The sequence below is a fragment of the Pelodiscus sinensis genome, chromosome 7, assembly GCF_052426305.1.
Source record: "Pelodiscus sinensis isolate ZL-2025 chromosome 7, ASM5242630v1, whole genome shotgun sequence".
Taxonomy (NCBI): domain Eukaryota; kingdom Metazoa; phylum Chordata; order Testudines; family Trionychidae; genus Pelodiscus; species Pelodiscus sinensis.
Window position 1 is genome coordinate 68,085,576 of NC_143058.1, and position 19,656 is coordinate 68,105,231.

At 43.8% G+C, this 19,656-nt stretch overlaps 1 protein-coding gene across 2 annotated transcripts in view; it reads left to right on the plus strand.

Moving 5' to 3' along the window:
• The window catches only part of ANKAR (ankyrin and armadillo repeat containing), a 94,961-nt gene that overhangs the window by 42,270 nt on the left and 33,035 nt on the right, over positions 1-19,656 (plus strand). Inside the window, exons 13-18 of one of the 2 annotated variants that reach the window (XM_025179856.3) lie at positions 202-446; positions 1,360-1,528; positions 4,334-4,575; positions 4,770-4,923; positions 5,015-5,176; positions 14,129-14,235. In XM_025179856.3, the coding sequence (XP_025035641.3) occupies positions 202-446; positions 1,360-1,528; positions 4,334-4,575; positions 4,770-4,923; positions 5,015-5,176; positions 14,129-14,235 (1,079 nt within the window). The remainder of the gene's footprint in view (positions 1-201; positions 447-1,359; positions 1,529-4,333; positions 4,576-4,769; positions 4,924-5,014; positions 5,177-14,128; positions 14,236-19,656) is intronic. The other variant, XM_025179859.3, reaches the window with a different exon arrangement.

Consider the following 19,656-nt stretch of genomic DNA (forward strand, 5'->3'; position numbering starts at 1 on the left):
TAGATTGTAGTATTTGTAGGTGTGTTACATTTTAGGTCATGTCATGTTAAATGTCCCTAGCATTTGTTTTTGTATTTGAAATTACTAAAATATTTAATGTTATTCTCATAAACTCAGTTTAAAATAAACAAGAAGCAAATGTGATATTGGATGCCTGTAAAGGTGACTACAATAATGGTTTGGTTTTCTTATTTATTGTAGGTGCTATCCCCTCTTTAATCAATCTGTTGAAAGGCCATCACATAAAGCAGCTATGTATAACATCAGGGGTGCTGAGTAACATTTCACCACACATTGCCATTTCTAAAGCTTTAGTAGAAGCAGGAGGCATTTCAGTATTAATTGAGTTGTTGGGTTCTGGTGAACCTGAACTGCAGTCTCGTTGTGCTGTTATCCTATATGATATTGCCCAGTTCAACGATAATCAAAATGTCATTACTGAACTGGTAAGTGTGATGGGGTACCAGAACCCCGCACGACCCCGGGGATGGTCCCAAGTGAGGATGGCAGGGGGGTGATCCCTCCTGTCCCCGCGCCGGGAGAAAAGCTGGCAGCAGAGACCAATCCGGGGAGTGGTGGCCCGTCTGCCGGTCGCAAATGTACCTTGGGCGCCGGAGGAAAAGACACCAGTGCATGTGCAGGAGGGAACAAGGCCGTGAGTGACTGCGGGGGCAGGGGAGATGGGAGGAGGCAAGATGCCGGCGCATGTGCAGAAGGGGGACGGGACATTCAAAAGGAAGATAGGACGGTGCAAAGGGGGGAGGAGGAAAAAGGAGGAGAAGGCCGGAGAGGAGAGGGAGCTGGAGGCCGGTTAGAGGCACTGCTGGAGGAAAGGCAGGGCGAGCGGGGTGAGGAAGAAGCCCAGAGCGGGTGGCAGGAGCACCGCTTGTGGGCTGATGTGTTACGGCGGTTAGCCCTGTCAGCCAGATGGGGGAGTGGACAGGAAGGATACTCCCACCTTAGGGCCCTGGGCTGGGGCCTGGAGAGAGGGTGGGCCCAGGTCCCCCTCACACCACACTCGGGGCAATAACCTAAAGAGGAGCTTCGACAGCCCTGACCAAGGTATTGCTGCCGGGTAATCTGTGGAAAAGAGGAAAGGAAGAGGGCAGACCCTAGTGTGGGTTGGTCGCGCCTCTTCACAGTAAGCCTCATTCAGGAACTGCTAGTTATGTTCACATTATTTTTAAAAGGATTGTTTTTTTCTTAAGTTGTTGCTTTTCCAGTATGAGGTAATTTTCATAGTTGACTAAACCTTTTTGATATCCTCTTCATTTATAAGAACTGTGAGTCACATGGAATATAATTGCAATTTCTTTGGGATTATTCCATAATACAGACATATGCTTTTTCATTCCTTAGGGTGGAATCCCTCCTTTGGTAAATCTTTTGAAAATTAAAATACAGGATTTGTTAGTTAATGTAATAAATTGTATCCGGGTGTTATGCATCCAGAACAAACACAATCAAAGTGCGGTGAAGGACCATCATGGTATTCCAGCACTTGTTGAGTTTCTAACTTCAGAATCAGGTAAACTTTCATTTTTACATGCTCATGTAATATTCTTACTGTTGACATTTTGAAAAAAGGGAAAATCTCTACACTAGTAATTGTCTGAGTACTATCTTTGCTTGATTGCTGTAGGTCAGTGGTCACCAACCAGTAGATCAGGATCTACTGGTAGTTCTTGGAGCCTCTGACAGGTGATCTTGAGAGATTTGGCCAAGAGGCTACCAAGTGCCAGTACTTCAGCTGCCCCTCCCCCCCCGCTGCTGCACAACTCCTGCTCTTTACCTTGGAGATGCCTCCCCCCCACACCCTCTGGAGCCTCCAGCTTGCTGTGCAGGATATGGGAGGGAAAAGAGGGGTGCTGATATCAAGTGCCCCCTCTCCCATCCTCTATACTATTTCCACAGAGCAGAGTGGGGGCACAACAGGACTTGGGAAGGAGTTTGCTGGATGCCTTTGGGAGTGGTGCAGGGCCAGGGGAGGAGTGAGCCTGCCTTAGCCCCACTGCACCATCACCCAAGAGCCACCTGATGTAAGCAGTGCCAAGTCAGAGCCCAAATCCTGAAACCCTACCCCAGTCATGAACTCCCTCCTGCACTCCAAGCCCCAACCCTAGCCTTGAGCACCCCTGCATCCAAATGCCCTCCCAGCGCCTGCACCTAGAAACCCCTCCAGCACCCCAACTGCCTGCTCTAAGATCAGCTCAGAGCCCCTTTCACACTCCAATTCTCTTAATCTAACTCCAGAGCCTGCACCCCAACCCGCTGGCCCTTCCTGATGAAAGTGAGGGAATATAGGGGAAGGGAGGAGGATGGAGTGAGCAGGGGGAGGAGCCTCAGAGAAGGGGCACAAAGGAGTTGGGGCCAGGGTATTTGGGTTTGAGGTAGATCTTGGAATGCACTTGAATTCAAAAAGTAATCTCATGCTTTAAAAGGTTGGAGACCACTGCTGTAGGTGCTGATCCAAAGCCTTTAGAGTCAGTTAAAAAAAATTCCACTGACTTCAGTGGGCTTCACATATCAGGTCCTTTTTGTCCATGTTAATGTTTTGCTATTTAAACAGACTAGTTTTTCTCAATGGTTTTATGCAAGTTATATGAAAATTGGCTTCAGACTTGGTAAATCTGTTCACAAATCATGCTTTAATACAGAATAATTTGCAAACCTTGTAGGAAAAGACATATGGAAGTAGATTGGCAGGAAAAATTCTGAACTCAGTTGAATCCTATGCTACTTAATTTCTTTGAGTCTAATTGTATAGATATAGAATTTTGCTCACTATTTTTTCTTTTTCATACTTTGGTTTTCATTATAACAACCCAAAGCATATGAAAACAAGTCATATATATACAATGTATACATGGTGGTAATGCAATATTAATACAAAATTAAGGTTAATAATTTATCTGCAAAAAGCTTACCAGAAGTGTTCTGCCCAATATCCCATGTGTTTGACCTACACAGATATTTTCTTCTTGCAAGATTCCATGAGCAGGGGCAGATGACCGTTTTGCGGTGCCCCGGGCAGCATAATTCCGCGGGGCCCCCCCTTTGCCACGGCGCATGTGCAGTGACTCCATGCGCATGCGCAGCGGCGCCACGGCGCATGCGCGGGGCTTTCTGAAGCACGGGGCTCGGGGCGGCCGCCCCATTCGCCCTGCCCTATATCCGCCCCTGTCCATGAGATCAAGATATGCAATCACCTTATGCAATTGCCTTATGCAATCACCAAGTTTAGCTTATATCAGTCGTCTCCAACCTTTTAAAGCACAAGATTACTTTTTGAATTTAAGTGCAATCAAGGATCTATCTCAGGCCCAAATACCCTTGCCCCGCCTCCTTTGTGCTCCTTCTCTGAGGCCCTGCCCCCGCTCACTCCATCCTCCCTCCCTCCCCCATCCTCTCTCCCTTTCATCAGGTAGGGGCAGAGGGTTGGGACACAGGCCCTGGTCTTGCATTAGGGGATTTGGAGCGTGCGACGGGCTCTGAGCTGAGCTTGGGGCAGGGAGTTGGGGTGCAGGAGGGGACTCAGTGTACAGGGTCTGTAAGGGAGTTTGGATTCAAGGGGCTCAGAGCTAGGGCAGGGCCTTGGGGTATAAGACGGGGCTCATGACTGGGGCAGGAGTTCAGGATTCTGACTCCAGCTGGACAGTGCTTACCTCAGGTGGCTCCTGGGTTGTGGTGCAGTAGGACTAAGGCAGGTTCACCCCTGCCCTGGCCCTGCACCACTCTCAAAAGCAGCCAGCAAACTCCCACCATTCCAAGCCCTGGACCTCCCATCCATTCTGTGGAGATAGAATACAGAGTGGAGGAGGCACCCTGACATGAGTGTCCCTCCTCTTCCTCCCTGCTCTGCACAGCAAGCAGGAGGCTCCCAGGGAGTGGGGGGCAGATCCAAGGCAAAGAGCAGGAGAGGAGCAGCAGTGGGAGGAGGGGCAGCTGAAGCGCTGGCACTTGATAGCCTCTTAGCCAAACCAGTCAGGATCACCTGTCAGAGGCTCCAAGATCTACCAGTAGATCCTGATCTACTGGTTGGTGACCACTGGCTTATATTAAAGTTCAAAGGGCAACTTTAGTGATGCAGATGACGTTTTGGGGGCATCTGACAACCTGTAGCCTTAGAATTTACATTTGAAGAGTATCCAGAGGACAGAAATTACTAAATGTTTAATCAATATTTTAGTTATCTGTCTTAGTACACTACAAGTGCATTAGTCCTAACATCTCTCTGAAACACAATACTACTAATCTGAAATACAGTCTTCTAAAAAAGAGATAATATTGTTGATTCTTATTGTTGTTTGACTAATACTTTATGGATTTAAAGATGTGCTACAGGCTATATCTGCAGCAGCTCTTGCAGAACTTGCTCGGGGGAATGAGATGATGCAGGATGCTATTGCAAATGCAGATGCAATTGGTCCTCTGGTTGAGCTTCTTCGTGGAAGGAAAGTCAGTGTGCAGGTGAAAGGTGCTATGGCTATTGAAATGCTATCAGAAAACAACAGTTCTATACAGAAAGAGTTTCTGGAAAGATCAGTAACAAAAGATCTTTTAAAGCTCTTCAAGGCAAGAATTTATTTCATATTTTTATTTTTCTAATGTCTTAAGACATTTTTTTCATTGGAAAAAAGTGCAAAATAGGCTGTGTTACTTGGATTAATTGAAAAACCATCAGTATCATAGAGAAAATAGTTTTTTAAATGTGTAAGATTTAAAATTCTGTCAGTGAAAGAAAATCTTTGCTTTTTTCAAATTTTCAGGCATTTCACTTGACAGTTAAGGAACAAGGTGCTACAACTTTGTGGGCACTGGCAGGACAAACACTGAAGCAGCAAAAATTGATGGCAGAACAGATTGGGTACAACTTTATTATTGATATGCTTTTGTCACCATCTGATAAAATGCAGTATGTTGGTAAGATATTGGTTTTGTTTTGTATAAATTTGCAAAATATTGGACAGTTTATTGATGTTTTTAAACATACATTTTTTCTTTGTTTTGGAAGGAGGTGAAGCAGTAATAGCACTTAGCAAAGACAGCAGGCTTCATCAAAATCAAATATGTGAAGGGAATGGAATTGGCCCTTTGGTTCGATTGCTGAGAAGCACAAAGATAGCAGAGGGCACGCTCCTGAGTGTCATCAGAGCCTTGGGGACCATTTGTATTGGTTTGTAGAATTTTTTATGTTTTAGGGTGTTTAAAAACAACAACAAAAATTAACCTTAAGTAGTTTTGAAGGGGAAAAATGCAAACTAGTTTGAAACAATAGCAATGAAAAAAGAAAAAAATAGTTTATTTAGTACTACTATTAGAATGGAATTGAAATATAACTTTTCAATATAAAGAAAAATCATATGTCATGAACAAAATTCTTACTTATTCATCCATGAAATCTTTGTGTACATTACATAATTTTGTTATGGTAATCATTTTTAAAGCCCTTGTCATGCCTATGAAACAGAGGGATGCAAATCAAGCACTTTGGAAGTACAAATGAGCCCGGGATTTAAATATCCCGGGCTTCCGGGCTTCATTTGCATACTCACGTTTGGGCTGATCCTGTACTCCTCAAAAAATCTGCCAAAAAAGCTCCCCCACTGTCAGCAGAGCTGTGGCTAGACTTTACTTTCACTTTCGAAAGGGCGCGTGATCGGCACCGCGCCCAAACTTGAGTATGCAAATGAAGCCTGGGATATTTAAATCCCGGGCTCATTTGCACTTCCAAAGTTCTTGATTTGCATCCCTCTGTTGGCAGAGGGATGCAGTCTAGACATAGCCAAAGAGTGTCAAATAAGGCAGAGAACTGCAGAGCTCCATCTCAGGCTGAGAGTGGTTGAGAAGAAACTGGAGGGATCAGGCTGTGCATGTGCGGTGTCTACTAACATGGCACGTGCTGGTTCATGCTGTGCATGTGCAGCTCAGCAAGGACTGCTTCAAAATCTCTGACCCAGGCAGTGGGACGGTACCAAGACCAAGCGTGGAGCATCCACGGGGACCTCTCAAAGAAGAGCCTTTCTATATGAATTTCATAAGACAATGAGTGCCTAATCTATATCCCTCTGTCGGCAGAGGGCTGTAGTCTAGACACAGCCTTCAAGTGGTTCTTAGTCATAACAACTCAATTGTTAGTTAGTACTGTTCTTATTTATTTAGTTAGTTACTTGTAGTTCATTTAAAAAACAAACAAACAAGTTTTCATCATGTCCAGCTCTTTAGGCTTCAAACGGTGCACCTTCTGCAGAGACACTACCCCATCTTGGATGGGCACTTGCAATGCATCAGATGTTTAGGGGAGCACCATTTATCCTAAGATTGTCCCTACTGTGCCAAACTCAAGGCCAGGACTCAGAGACAGGGACCTTTGTCTGAAGCTGATCCTTCTGGAAAAAAATGCACATCCTGCGTTGGATCTGGGAATGCAGTGAAGGGAGGTACAGTCATCCCCAGGCTCCTCTCAGGGCAAAAAGGCACCAAAAAAGAGGAATTCCTCAGTGCCTCATTGTCAGCCCTCCTCCAGAAAGTGGTCTCCGCCCAAACCATTGGCACAGAGGTCCCACATCAGCACTTACGACGCTCCAGCTACCTCAGGCATTCAGACACTGTTGGCTGCCAGTGGCACTGACTGCAAAGGGCCCAAACACCATCCTAAGATGGCACCGGTACATGTCACAGTACCGTCATCTATATCAGTACCATCACATCCATCATTGGTATTGACGACTTCAATGATACCGGCAACTATGACACTGCCACCACTTCCAGCACTGCTGGTGCACCTGACGGCACTGTCTGCTTCCTCCACACCGATAGCGCCCATTCGCTCAGCACCATAAGCACTGACCAGAGCAGCGGCACTGGTTGTATATTCAATACCACCAACATACCAGCGATCTCTTCCATCTGTGCCGAACACACCATCGGCACCGTACAGACAGATACAGCAAACCCCAGCACTGATCCTTGCAGTACCGTTGCCGTACATGTGAAACACTGACCTAGCAGTGACATATGCTCCTTAGTCACCACTTTTCAACACTGATTTGTCGCCAATACTGACAACACTATATACCCTATCCCCGGTGCCATCTCAATTTTCCAGCAATGAAGAGGAAGGTGTACAAGCCTCCTTCTCTCTGCACTGCAGCCCTCCAATACAATATTACAAACCCCACTATGACTCAAGAGGGATTCCCCCATGGTATTGACACCACTGGATGCCTCCCTCGGTACCGCATCCTGCACAATGGCCATACTCCCCTGGGGCTCATACAGGAGACACCTTAGTGTGCAACTGAGCCCCTACAAATAGGCTACTTCTGTCACACCACGCATGATCTCATTGGTGCAACAGTTAGATCCTCAAGTGCCTCAACCAATGGAGGAGTTTCCTCCTGATACGTCACCCCTTACCAATTCATTGTCTTCACCGGATAAGGCTGTGATTTCACCTTCATCCGTGGATAATTTTGAACATTTTAATGATCTCTTTAAGAGAGTTGCAGCTGAGATTACAATTTCCATGGCGGAAGTTTTGCAACCCCAGCATGAGCTCACAGATACACTCCAAGCCTCCTCATCTTCTAAAATTGCCCTCCCCATCAACCCTGCCATTTTGGACCTGGCCAACACAATCTGGCAAACTTCTGTATCAATCCCACCTACGTGCAAATGAGCAGACAAGAAATACTATGTATCCGCCAATGCCTAGGAATTTCTCTTTACTCATCCCACACTGAACTTAGTAGTGGAAATTGCACACCAGTGGGCAAAACAACATCTCTTTCACATCACTCAACCAGATAAAGACACTAAGGGTGTGTCTAGACTACAGGGTTTGTCTACAAAAGTGGACTTTTTTCAACAAAACTATACCTGCGTCTACACTACCGCCGAGTTCTGTCAATAGTAAGTTGACAGAACGCAGCAGTTTTGTTGACGGTGGTAAACCTCATTCCATGAGGAAAAACACTTTTTTCCACAGAGTTATTTAAAAAAAAGGCACTATTGCATCCACACTGTGCTTTTTCAAAAGAGAGCGTCTAGACTCTTTGTCGAAAAAGCGGCTTGCTTTGTCGACAGAACTAGCTGTAGTCTAGATGCTCTTTTTCGACAGAGGCTTTGTCGACGGTAACTGTCAACAAAGTCTCTGTCGACAAAAGCCTGTAGTCTAGACATACCCTAAGGGTATGTCTACACTAGCTCATTAATTTGAGCTAGGTAGGCAAATCAGGCGACCGGAGTTGCAAATGAAGCCCGAGATTTAAACATCCCGGGCTTTATTTGCATGTTCCTGTCCGGTCACCATTTTGAAATTTCACTCGCCCGAACTCACTGCCATGCGGCTACAATCAGCAGTGAAACGTTAATTCGAACTAAGTCCTTAGTTGGAATTAACTGTTACTCCTCATTCCATGAGGCTGAATTCCATGAGAAGTAACATTTAATTCGAACTAAGGACTTAGTTTGAATTAACGTTTCACTGCCGTGTGTAGCCACGCAGCAGTGAGTTCGGGCTAGTGAAATTTCAAAATGGCGACTGGATGGGAACATGCAAATAAAGCCCGGGATATTTAAATCCTGGGCTTCATTTGTAACTCCGGTCGCCTGATTTGCCTACCTAGCTCGAATTAACAAGCTAGTGTAGCCATACCCTCAGAGACTAGACCTATTTGGGCGCAAGATGTACACTTCTGCAACTTTACAGTTCAGAATTTCAAATTATTCAGCCTTGCTGGTGAAGTACGCCTTTTGCAATTACTCCAAATTCATGGACTTTGTTAACGACATTCCTGAGGCAGAGAGATATCAATCAATTCACTGCCATGCTCTCTGAAGAGCCTCCAGGTGGCTCTTGATGCTGCTGATCCTGCTGCTAGGACCACAGGCGCTGCCATTGTGATACGTAGAGCTTTCTGGTTCTCCCCAGCTACGTTCTCTCATGAGATTCAATCTACAGTGGAAGACCTGCCATTTTATCATGAATAGCTATTTGCAGCTAAGATCAACAAAGTTCATAACACTATGAAGGACTCGCGTGCCACTCTCCGCATATTAGGGATACATACGCCCAACAACCGGCATAGACAATACCAATATCAGCCCTATCAATGGCTATGCTACCATGCCTATCTCAACCAACAGCAGGATAACAAACCCAACAGAAACCGAATCCGGCCTCAGAGACAAAGGCAGACATCAGGCTCAGCCTCTCAATTGCCAATGGCCAACAAGCAAATTTGAAGGCTTGGTCGAGGACCTGGAAAACCCCCTACAAATTTAAATGCCGAGAATGACCACACAAACTTTCCAAAATCGTCTCTGCCCATTCTACCACCAATGGGCTTACATCATCTCAGACAGATGGGTGCTTGACATTATTCTGTCCGGTTACACCATCCCGTTCCTCTCCAAGCCTCCTACCCACCCTCTTATCCTATCCCTCTTCAGCGACCCCTATCACAATGCCCTGCTATGACAAGAGATGCTTCATTTGTTAGATCTAGGGGCCATAGAACCTGTCTCACAGCAGCACAGAGGCAGAGGCTTCCACTACTTTCCCCAACATCACAAATGGGTGCTCAACCCCTCGATAGCATGCTCCCTGTTTCACAAATAGAGCTGGCCATCAATAGATCTATTTGCAACGCCTCACAATACCAAATGCTCAAGAGCGGGCATAAGATAGGATCTATCAGGGATGTCTTCCTCATTCAATGGAGTCATGATCTTGCTTACGCCTTCCCCCTGCCCATACCATTTCTTGCCAAAGTCATTCAGAAGGTCAGAGTGGATGGCTCCCTCTCCTTCTCCAATGCAATCTCATCACTCTGGGTCAGACAACCCAAACCTACCTGGATCTATGTAAGCTACAGCTAACAGCATGGCTCCTCTATGGCTTTCTCACTTAGAACTAGACCTCCCGGAACAGATTTGGATAATATTCATACACAGCTGGAGGATTCTACTCATGCCTCCTACACCACCTACAAGTGGAAACGATTCTAAGCGTGGTGTACTTCGAAAGGACAGGACCCAATATCAACACCCCTGTCTTTTATCCTTAAATATCTATTCACCTTAAAGCAATTATCACTCTTGTTTAGTTCCATGTAGCTACACCTAGTGGCCATTACAGCCTTCCACCACAAAATTGACGGCTGCTCCATTTTTACTCAGCCCACAACTAAAAGGTTTCTCAAGGGTCTGCATCTCTTACATCCTGATATCACACAACCAGTGCCTCCCCTGGGACCTCAGGCTGGTACTGCGAGCCCTAACCAGGATGCCTTTTGAGCCTCTCATCTCCTGGTCCCTTTTGCACCTCTCCATGAAGGTTGCATTCCTGGTTGCCATCACATCGGCTCACCATGTCGGAGACAGAGTGGCACTCATGGCCGACCCATCTTTTATATTATTTCACCCTGATAAAGTTACCCTTCTCACACTCCCAAAATGCTTACCTAAGGTTCCTTCATCATTTCATATAAACTAACCCATAAACCTACCTGTATTCTTCCCAAAGCCCCACACAGATGCATTTGAGACTTCCATGCACACCCTCAATGTTCAATGAGCATTGGCCTTTTATCTACAAAGAACTTGGCCCTGCAGACAATCACTCTGCCTATTCCTCACGTTCACCGAGCGAAACAGAGACCGTTGAAATGGATTACAGACTGTATAAAAATCTCTTACACTCTCAAGGGCCTACAGCCACCAATACGCTTGACAGCTCATTCCACCAGGGCCGTATCCTCTTCTACTGTGTATTGTTGAAGCAAAATAAGCTCCTATGTGGTTAGGCAGCTAACAAACAGCTTTATTGATCAATAAGGCACAAAGTGAGCCAAACGTGGTCTCAGCAGAGCTGGGCCCAGTAAGGCTGCTCAACACAATCAGTCCTAGTATTTTATACCCTTAACCAAACAAGTTTGATGCCAGGGCATACCATCAAAGCAAACTTCAAAGAGAAATGGTTATCAGCAAAGAAAGAAACAAGTTTTAGGGAGTGAGAGTTTCGACTCAAAATGATTCATTAACACATTCCAACAGCTCATCTTTCTGGCTTTTTTCTTACATTGGTGAAGGTCAGTTCACTCACTGGCGTACGTGCAAAAGCAAGAAACTGAAATGGATTTCTGTTATACAGAATGGCTTCTAGATAAATATGAAATGGTTTCCACAGTATCTTTGCAACATGCCGCTAATGGACATTTGCAAGGCAGCCACTTGGGCATCACAACTTACCTTTGCTAAGCACTATGCACTTTCATACATGGGTGACACCTCGGTGGGCTCCACTGTGCTATCATTCACTTACCATAATATTCCAAAGCCCCAGCCACCATGGGGTGAAACTGCTTGCTAATCACCAAGAGTGGAGCATCCACAGGGATCTCTTGAAGAAGTAATAAAGGTTACTCACCTTGTGCAGTAACTGGAGTTCTTCGAGATGATGTCCCTGTGGATGCTTCATGACCCACTCTCCTCCCCTCTGCTTCAGACCTGGAGGGCCTCAGGGGTAGAGAAACAACTGGAGTGATTGGGCCATGCATGCACAGTGCCTACTAACTTGGCATGTGCTGGTTCGTGCTGTGCATGTGCGGCCCGGCAGAGACTGCTTCAAAATCTCCAATCCAGGCAATGGGACAGCATCAAGACCAAGCATGAAGCATCCATGGGGACACCATCTCAAAGAACTCCAGTAGCTGCACAAGGTAAGTAACCTTCATTTCTGGTACATGACCTGCTTACTCCTTGGTGGATATGTACATGTAGTTTACAACATAAAGTCTTTTAGCTACTGGTCTTGTTTTCTGGCTGTTCATGAGTTTCTACTTTTGTAATTCTTGTCATATCCTACCTGCTTAGTTTTTTAGTACCTTTATTTGTTGTGTCATATAAACTCTTTGGGACTGCAATGTGACTTTACTTTGGAGTATTGTAAAATTAAAAATATTAAATTTAGACTTCCTTATTTCCTTATATTGTATAAAAAAGTCCTGAAAGTTCTTTATTCTTGTTTTCATTCTCAAAATACAAATCTCATCATGTCTCTTTTTGTTGGAAAACTTTGATAACTTAAATACGTGGATTGTGTGCTTTGCACAACCCTTAAATTAAGATGTTGAATCCTTAATAACAGCATGTTTTCTTCCATATTTAAATAGGTGTTAGCAAAACAAACAAACAAAAAGCCGAAAGCCAGTGTCTTACAACGTTTGAATAAAAATAATTTCCTGTTTCAGTTATTGAAAGTTTTACTTTTACATTTGCTCTGATGTAAAAACCTGCTAGTTCTCCAACTATCACAGAATTTTCTGAAGTCCACAAAACCTGGATTTTTAAGTAAAAGCAAAGGTGGAAAAATACTTTTTCCCCATAGGAATTGCCTCCCTTTCATTACTTTTAAAAAATATATAATTAAGAAGAAAAAATGCACAAAATCACTCTTGTTTTTCAGGTTTCTTTTAAAGCAAAGTGTTTTTTACAGTGTGTCCACCCATTTAACTGTCATGCTGGAAAACCATAGACTCATATGTTAACGCTGTTGTTATGAGAGAGGCATGTGAAAGTGGATATGACTAATGGGAAGAGGAGGATGCTGAAAATGTGATTTTTTGAATATACAGCTTGTTTGGAGAGTTCCAGCACTCCTCCCCAATTTCAAACCTTGCTAAAGAGCATTTTTGTTGTCATCATATACTACAGGAAAATTAACAGGCCTTCTAAATCTTTTAGTCTAAACTCTTTTGGGTATTTCATAAAAATAAGTTAGTCCAGTATTTTCATCCCAATTTCCATGCTGTCTTGAAATTTAATATAAACCAGATCAGATCATTTTCCTTTCTCACTAATCTTCATTCATGTAAAAAATAGCATGTTTTTAGAACAGATGTGAAATGAATCTTCATGTTTTGCAAAATGTATTTGTTGTCTTAAATAACGCTTTGTCCAGTCTCTTCTTGACATATGAGGCTAGGTAAGCTGGATAAACCATACTACAGATTGAACCTCTGAAAGCTGTGACTCTCTGGTCTGGCAACATCTATGACCCAGAAGTACCACAGATGTTCCAGGACCAGAGAGTCCTGGTAGAGGGCTAGTGACTGGGCTCCCTGCAACTGGGCTGCCAGGCAGGATCATGAGCCCAGCTGTGGCAATAGGGCTGCCTGGCAGGGCTGTAGGCCAGGGCACAGCAGCAGGGCAGCTTTGCAGGACTGGGAGCCCAGTGCACTAGGAGTTGGGCTGCTTGGCTTAGCCAAAGGAGGAGGGAGAAACCGACAGGGCTGTGTGGCTGGTGACAGGAGGGAGGGAGCTGACTGGGAGGCCAGTGGCCAGTCCAGGGCTGGAATGGGGAGTGGCAGTAGCAGGAGGGCCAGAAATGACCTCCCTGGTCCAGCAAAATCCCTCATCCAGGACCTGTCAGATCCCCAGGGTGCTCAACTAGAGAGGTCCAACCTGTAATTGATAAATCTGAAATAGTCAAGTGCTTTGTAGCCAACTACAAGGAAGCAGAGGTACCTAGATCCTAGAAGATTTCTATATTCATACACAAGAATGAAAGTGACACATAAAATAAGCTTTAGTCAAGTCTCTGAAATGTTAAGTGTCTGTGCATATATTTAGAAATTGTTACTTAGATGTAGGCAGGACTGTTATTTTGGGTAGGACGAACTGCTTTTAATTTGGTGGGAAAGCAAAATGGTTCTCTAGATTCTCCATAACTAGAATTACCCTCAGGCAGCTAACTTTTGGGATAATTAGTGCTTATTACAGTCTCTAAGACTTAATGTGTGGAACCATGTTGGTGAAAATTCACCATTTGCAATGGGCTTTTCTGATTTTATTCCAGGCGCACCCTCCTTTTCTCCATGTATCTTTTTCTAGGGAGCTGTGGTCAACAGAAGCCAGGCATACCTTTTTCCTTGTATATAAAGGTAGAAACCTGGATTAGCTGTGATATTAAGTTATTTCAAGTAAAAAAGAGTATTGTACTATTATTCTTACATAATCTTCCATAATTAGGTATAAACTGGACAATTTTTGTTTATGTTTTCTGTTTTTTTCTTGCACAAATGTCTTGCATGCAATATATCTAACATGAAGACTCTTACAGGTGTGGCTCATACAAATAATCCAGTCAGCCAGGAAAACATAGTGGAGGAACAGGCCTTACCAATATTGGTTCACCTGCTTAAAAATCATAATTCTCTTCAGATAAAGGTGCGGAATAATGGTGTGTCTGAGAGGATGTGTGTGCATGCGTGTCCATGTTCTGTGGCTGAAATGTATTCAGACCTGAACTTTCTGGGAAAAACTTCTTGTCATCTTTTTGCAGCTTAGAAGGATGAGAAAACAAAAATAAACAAATAGTATTCCTCCTTAGCAAGACACTTCGAAAGCTAGCTACTGAGGAACAAATGCAAACTATACTTGTAAAACAGTTGTCCCTTATTTATTATTGTATGAAGACAATCACAAAAGTAATGTCAACCTTCAAATATGTGCTATAAGGATTATGTTTTATCCCTGTGGATTTCTCTTGAGTGATCTTTTCCAGATGAGTTAATTGCTCATAAATATTAGACTTACCTATGCTAATTCATAATGTACCTTTTGAGTGTTTTTTAATACAGGCAGTCCCCGGGTTACATCAATCCGACTTACGTCGGATCCCTAGTTACAAACGGGGGGGCGCAGCTAGTGCGGGGTGCCTCCCCCACTGTCGCTGCCTCTGGCGGCGCGGGGGGCGCTTCCCCCCAGCAGACCAGGGAGACGCAGAGCTAGCGCCCCTCCCCCGCCCCCCAGCAGACCAGGAAGACGCGGAGTGGCTTTTCTCGCCGCGGAGGACGCGGGTCTGCTGGGGGGAACAAGACACCAGCCAAAAGGGGGCACCCCAGAGCGGAAAACTTAATTTCCTAGGGAACAGCAGGAGCAGCAGGCAGTGAGACCCATTGTGTTACAGTCCCCACCTTGGGAGCAACAGCTCTTTCCCTCTTCAGCACTACAGCTGCAAGTATCTTGTTAGCCTCACGTGAAATTAACAAGTCCCTTCCAGCCTGGCAGAGGTGAAGCTGAAAAATTACCCAGTGGTGTGGGTGGGCAAGAATGGGGAGGAGCAGGACAGAAGGGAAGAGGGGATAAGCCCCAACTCCACACCCTGGCTGAAGCGGAGCAGGGTAAGCCCGAGGGGATGGGTCTGGTTGCAAAGTGGGTGAGTGGACAATGAGGACCCACCTGTGGCTAAATTCCTGTTCCCAACACAGAATTTTTCTTTAAAATTAATCCTGTGGATAAATTCACACACACGCTTCACAGGAAGGGATTTCCATTTTTTGCTCAGCAGAATACAACAACAGCTTTGATTGTATCAATATTTCACTGTGCTCTCCAATGACTATTGATTACACTTAATACCCATTTCACTGAACCATCTGTAGCAAATTCTATTTGGAACAGTAATATGCATTGAATAAACTTTTTTTAGTTATAAAAAACAAAGATTCTGACTATTAAATGAATAACTGGGATCTTTCAGGTACCCCAAAAGGAAGATTTGGATATAGCACGAAACACTGAAACTTATGATCAATTTTTAATTAAAATATCAACCAAAAAAACCTTCATATCAAAACAGTATGTGTTTTTCTTAGAATAAGGAAGTTGTGTGAGAATCAGGGTCTTTTCCACCTAACTCCAGCTCCCCGACCCTCCCCCCAAAATATATACCAGTTCTGACTTACATACAAATTCAACTTAAGAACAAACCTACAGTCCCTATCTTGTACGTAACCCGGGGACTGCCTGTATAGGGAATAGCATATGGTAGACTTGTACATAGTTTGATATTCTGGCACATTTTCAGTGCACAGGGAAGCATAGATTCCTAAGGTTGGAAGAGACCTCAGGAGGTCATCGAGTCCAGCCTCCTGCCCAAAGCAGGACCAACCCCAACTAAACCATCCCTGCCAGGGATTTGTCAAGCCAAGACTTAAAAACCTCTAGGGATGGAGCTTCCATCATCTCCCTAGGTAACCCATTCCAGTGCCTCACCCCTCTCCTAATGAAATAGTTTTTCCTAATATCCAGCCTAAATCTCCCCTACTGTAACACCTAACATGACAATAAAGAAACAGAGCAATAAGCTAACAGAATCCATAATGGTCCATGTCACGGTGGATGCAGCTATCCTTAGTGATGTTACATCAGGGATGAATGATATCTAGCACATGGGCCATGGGTGAAGCTGCTGCTTGGGGAGGCAAGCTCTCCACATCTGCTCTGCCCAAACCCCATTCCAACACTTCCCAAGTCCCACATCCTCCTCACTGTCTCCCTCTTCTCTTAACTCCTCATCCCTCATCACCCCTTCTAGCCAAATCTCTGATCCCAAATGTAGCAAATGACATTTGAAAAAAAACCCACCCACTCTTCTTACATTTTTTTCTAAAGAAAATAGAGCATGTTTTCCACTGAATGCCAAATTGTGAAGACAGTACATGCAGAGTGTACCTAATTAAAAGCACTAAATTTGGGAATAAAAAATGTCAGACAGGTTTTTTGTTATACCCTGAAGTTTATCAGAGATTAAGTTGCAAAAACTTTTTAGTAAGAGCAAGTCAGCTATCCTGCTAAATATTTAAATATTATGGAGTACATGATGCACCTCTTCTCTGTTTTACATTTTCTTAATTAGTATTTCTGTGTTGATTTTATATTTTAAATTAACTTTAACGTCTTCATGAAGTGATCATTGCAGATTACTACATATTTTAATGTACTGAAACAAAGGCATTATTTTAAATGAATGAGTCAAAGTGGCTTAGTGTGTTCATAACTAAGTTCATTGCTTTTAGACAAAAGAGAACACTGATTTATTTTGTGTGAGCTCCAGGTTTATAAAATGTCACCATATGTTTATTTTGAAAATATGTTTTCAAAGATTGTATGAATAACAATACAATAGCATATGGGACCAAACCTATTTGCTATATGCTGGTCCTATGAAAGCACATGACTACTTTGGTTCTCTAAGGGCACAGTAAGTAGAATTATAATTTATCCATATTTTTGGAGTCCTTATTCCTTAGAATATGACAGAGCTTGGAATGAGCAAGCTTAGACTGTTTTAAAGCTATTTTTGAAACATAAAAACTCTGGTGAAGTTTGGCTGAAGAACATATGAATCTGGTCATACAGAAGCAGATACGCCCTGCAAATAAGTGTTACTGCTATGACAAGTGGGTTGGCTTATGGCAGGGCTACTCAACCTTGGAGCCCCGGGGGCCAAAATGATACTCACAGCACATGCCAAGGGCGGCAACTACAGTATGGTTGCGTGTACATGCAAATATATATGCAAATAGCTTCTTTCACACTAATGAGCATGAATTCAAAGATTAAGGCAAGATTACACAGCACATAGGACCCATTTAAGTCAGTTCTGCTGATATTAATAAAATGCAATAGTTACCCGATTTCCACCCACATGACAGAATTTTAATGAGCAATGACAGTCTAAGAATTTAACTACTAAAACACATATCAACAGAAAACCATTATATTGACTACTTTTTTGTTTTGGCTTCTGTTGCCGGCAAGAGTGAGTTTCAGGTCCAACACTGGGTTCTCAAGTACGAAAAAAGCTACACAGGCATCTGTCAAACACAAGCAATTTATTTCCTGACAGCTATTAGCTGTCCCCCTTAACTAAAAGAACAACTTGATAGGAAAAGCAGCATTTCTTACATCCTTTCTGCTAGCTGGGGAACCCGTTTCGGCTGCGGATGAAGTGGGAGACTGTCTCAGCTTCTGCGGCACTGGTAACCAAAGCCCATCAGTGAGGTCCAAATTGCTGTGCTCTGGTGCAGCTTTAAACACAGTGGCTATGTCTAGACTGGCATGATTTTCCACAAATGCTTTTAACGGAAAAGTTTTTCCATTAAAAGCATTTGCGGAAAAGAGCATCTAGATTGGCACAGACACTTTTGCGCAAAAGCACTTTTTGTGGAAAAGCGTCCGTGCCAATCTAGATGTGGTTTTGTGCAAGAAAGCCCCGATCGCCATTTTCGCCATCGGGGCTTTTTTGCACAAAACAGTTTTTAGCTGTCTACACTGGCCCTCTTGCACAAATGTATTTGCGCAAGAGGGTTTTTTCCCCGAACGGGAGCAGCATAGTATTTGCGCAAGAAAACTGACAATCTTACATTAGATCGTCAGTGTTCTTGCGCAAATTCAAGCGGCAAGTGTAGACAGCTGGCAAGTTTTTCTGCAAAAGCGACTGCTTTTGTGGAAAAACTTGCCAGTCTAGATGCAGCCACTGTGTCTACCTTGTTTGGCAGTTTGAAAGTTTTCAGGGGTTACTCATTATTTGTTACAGTATGGCTCAGCTGTACTTCTTGTCCTTTGACTTTGTTTACATGATCAGTACATTTAGGTAAACAAGATTGTTATGTTCCCATTCTTCTCTACAATTCATTCTTGCTACAACGGTGTATGTTCCTAGAGGCTTGCTTCTGGCTCATCAGTAGTAGGGATAGAAGGGGGAGGGAATGGAAAAGGATGGGGAATGCAGGCTTCATCACCCCTATACTTCACACATACAGAGTTCTTCCGCAGTTGACCCCTACAGCTTCCACCCACAGGCCACGTGTTGAACCCCATGTAAACCCAAACTGCACCACGGGCCGCAAACAAACAGGCCACAGGCCACATGTTGAGTAGCTCTGGCTTATGGTATATTCAGTTAAGAACATAAGAATGGCCATACTGGGTCAGACCAAAGGTCCATCTAGCCCAGTATCCTGTCTGCCGACAGTGGCCAACACCAGGTGCCCCAGAGGGGGTGGACCTGATCAAGCGATTTGTCTCCTGCCATCCTTCTCCAGCCTCTGACAAACAGAGGCCAGGGACACAATTTCTATCCCCTGGCTAATAGCCTTTTATGGACCTAACTTCCATGAAATTATCTAGCTTCTCTTTAAACTCTGTTATAGTCCTAGCCTTCACAGCCTCCTCTGGCAAGGAATTCCACAGGTTGACTACGCACTGTGAAGAAGAACTTTCTTTTATTAATTTTAAACCTGCTACCCATTAACTTCATTTGGTGTCCTCTAGTTCTTCTATTATGGGAACTAATAAATAACTTTTTTTTATTCACCCTCTCCACACCACTCATGATTTTATATACCTCTATCATATCCCCCCTTAGTCTCCTCTTTTCTAAACTGAAAAATCCCAGTCGCTTTAACCTCTCTTCATATGGGACCCGTTCCAAACCCCTAATCATTTTAGTTGCCCTTTTCTGAACCCTTTCTAAGGCCAAAATATCTTTTTTGAGGTGCGGAGACCACCTCTGTACACAGTATTCAAGATATGGGTGTACCATAGTTTTATACAGAGGCAGCAAGATACTCTGTGTTTTATTTTCTATCCCTTTCTTAATAATTACTAACATCCTATTTGCCTTTTTGACCACAGCTGCACACGGTGTGGAAGTTTTCAGAGAACTATCCACGATAACTCCAAGATCTCTTTCCTGATTTGTCATAGCCAAATTAGCCCCCATCATACTGTACATATAGTTGGGGTTATTTTTCCCGATGTTCATTACTTTACACTTATCCACATTAAATTTCATTTGCC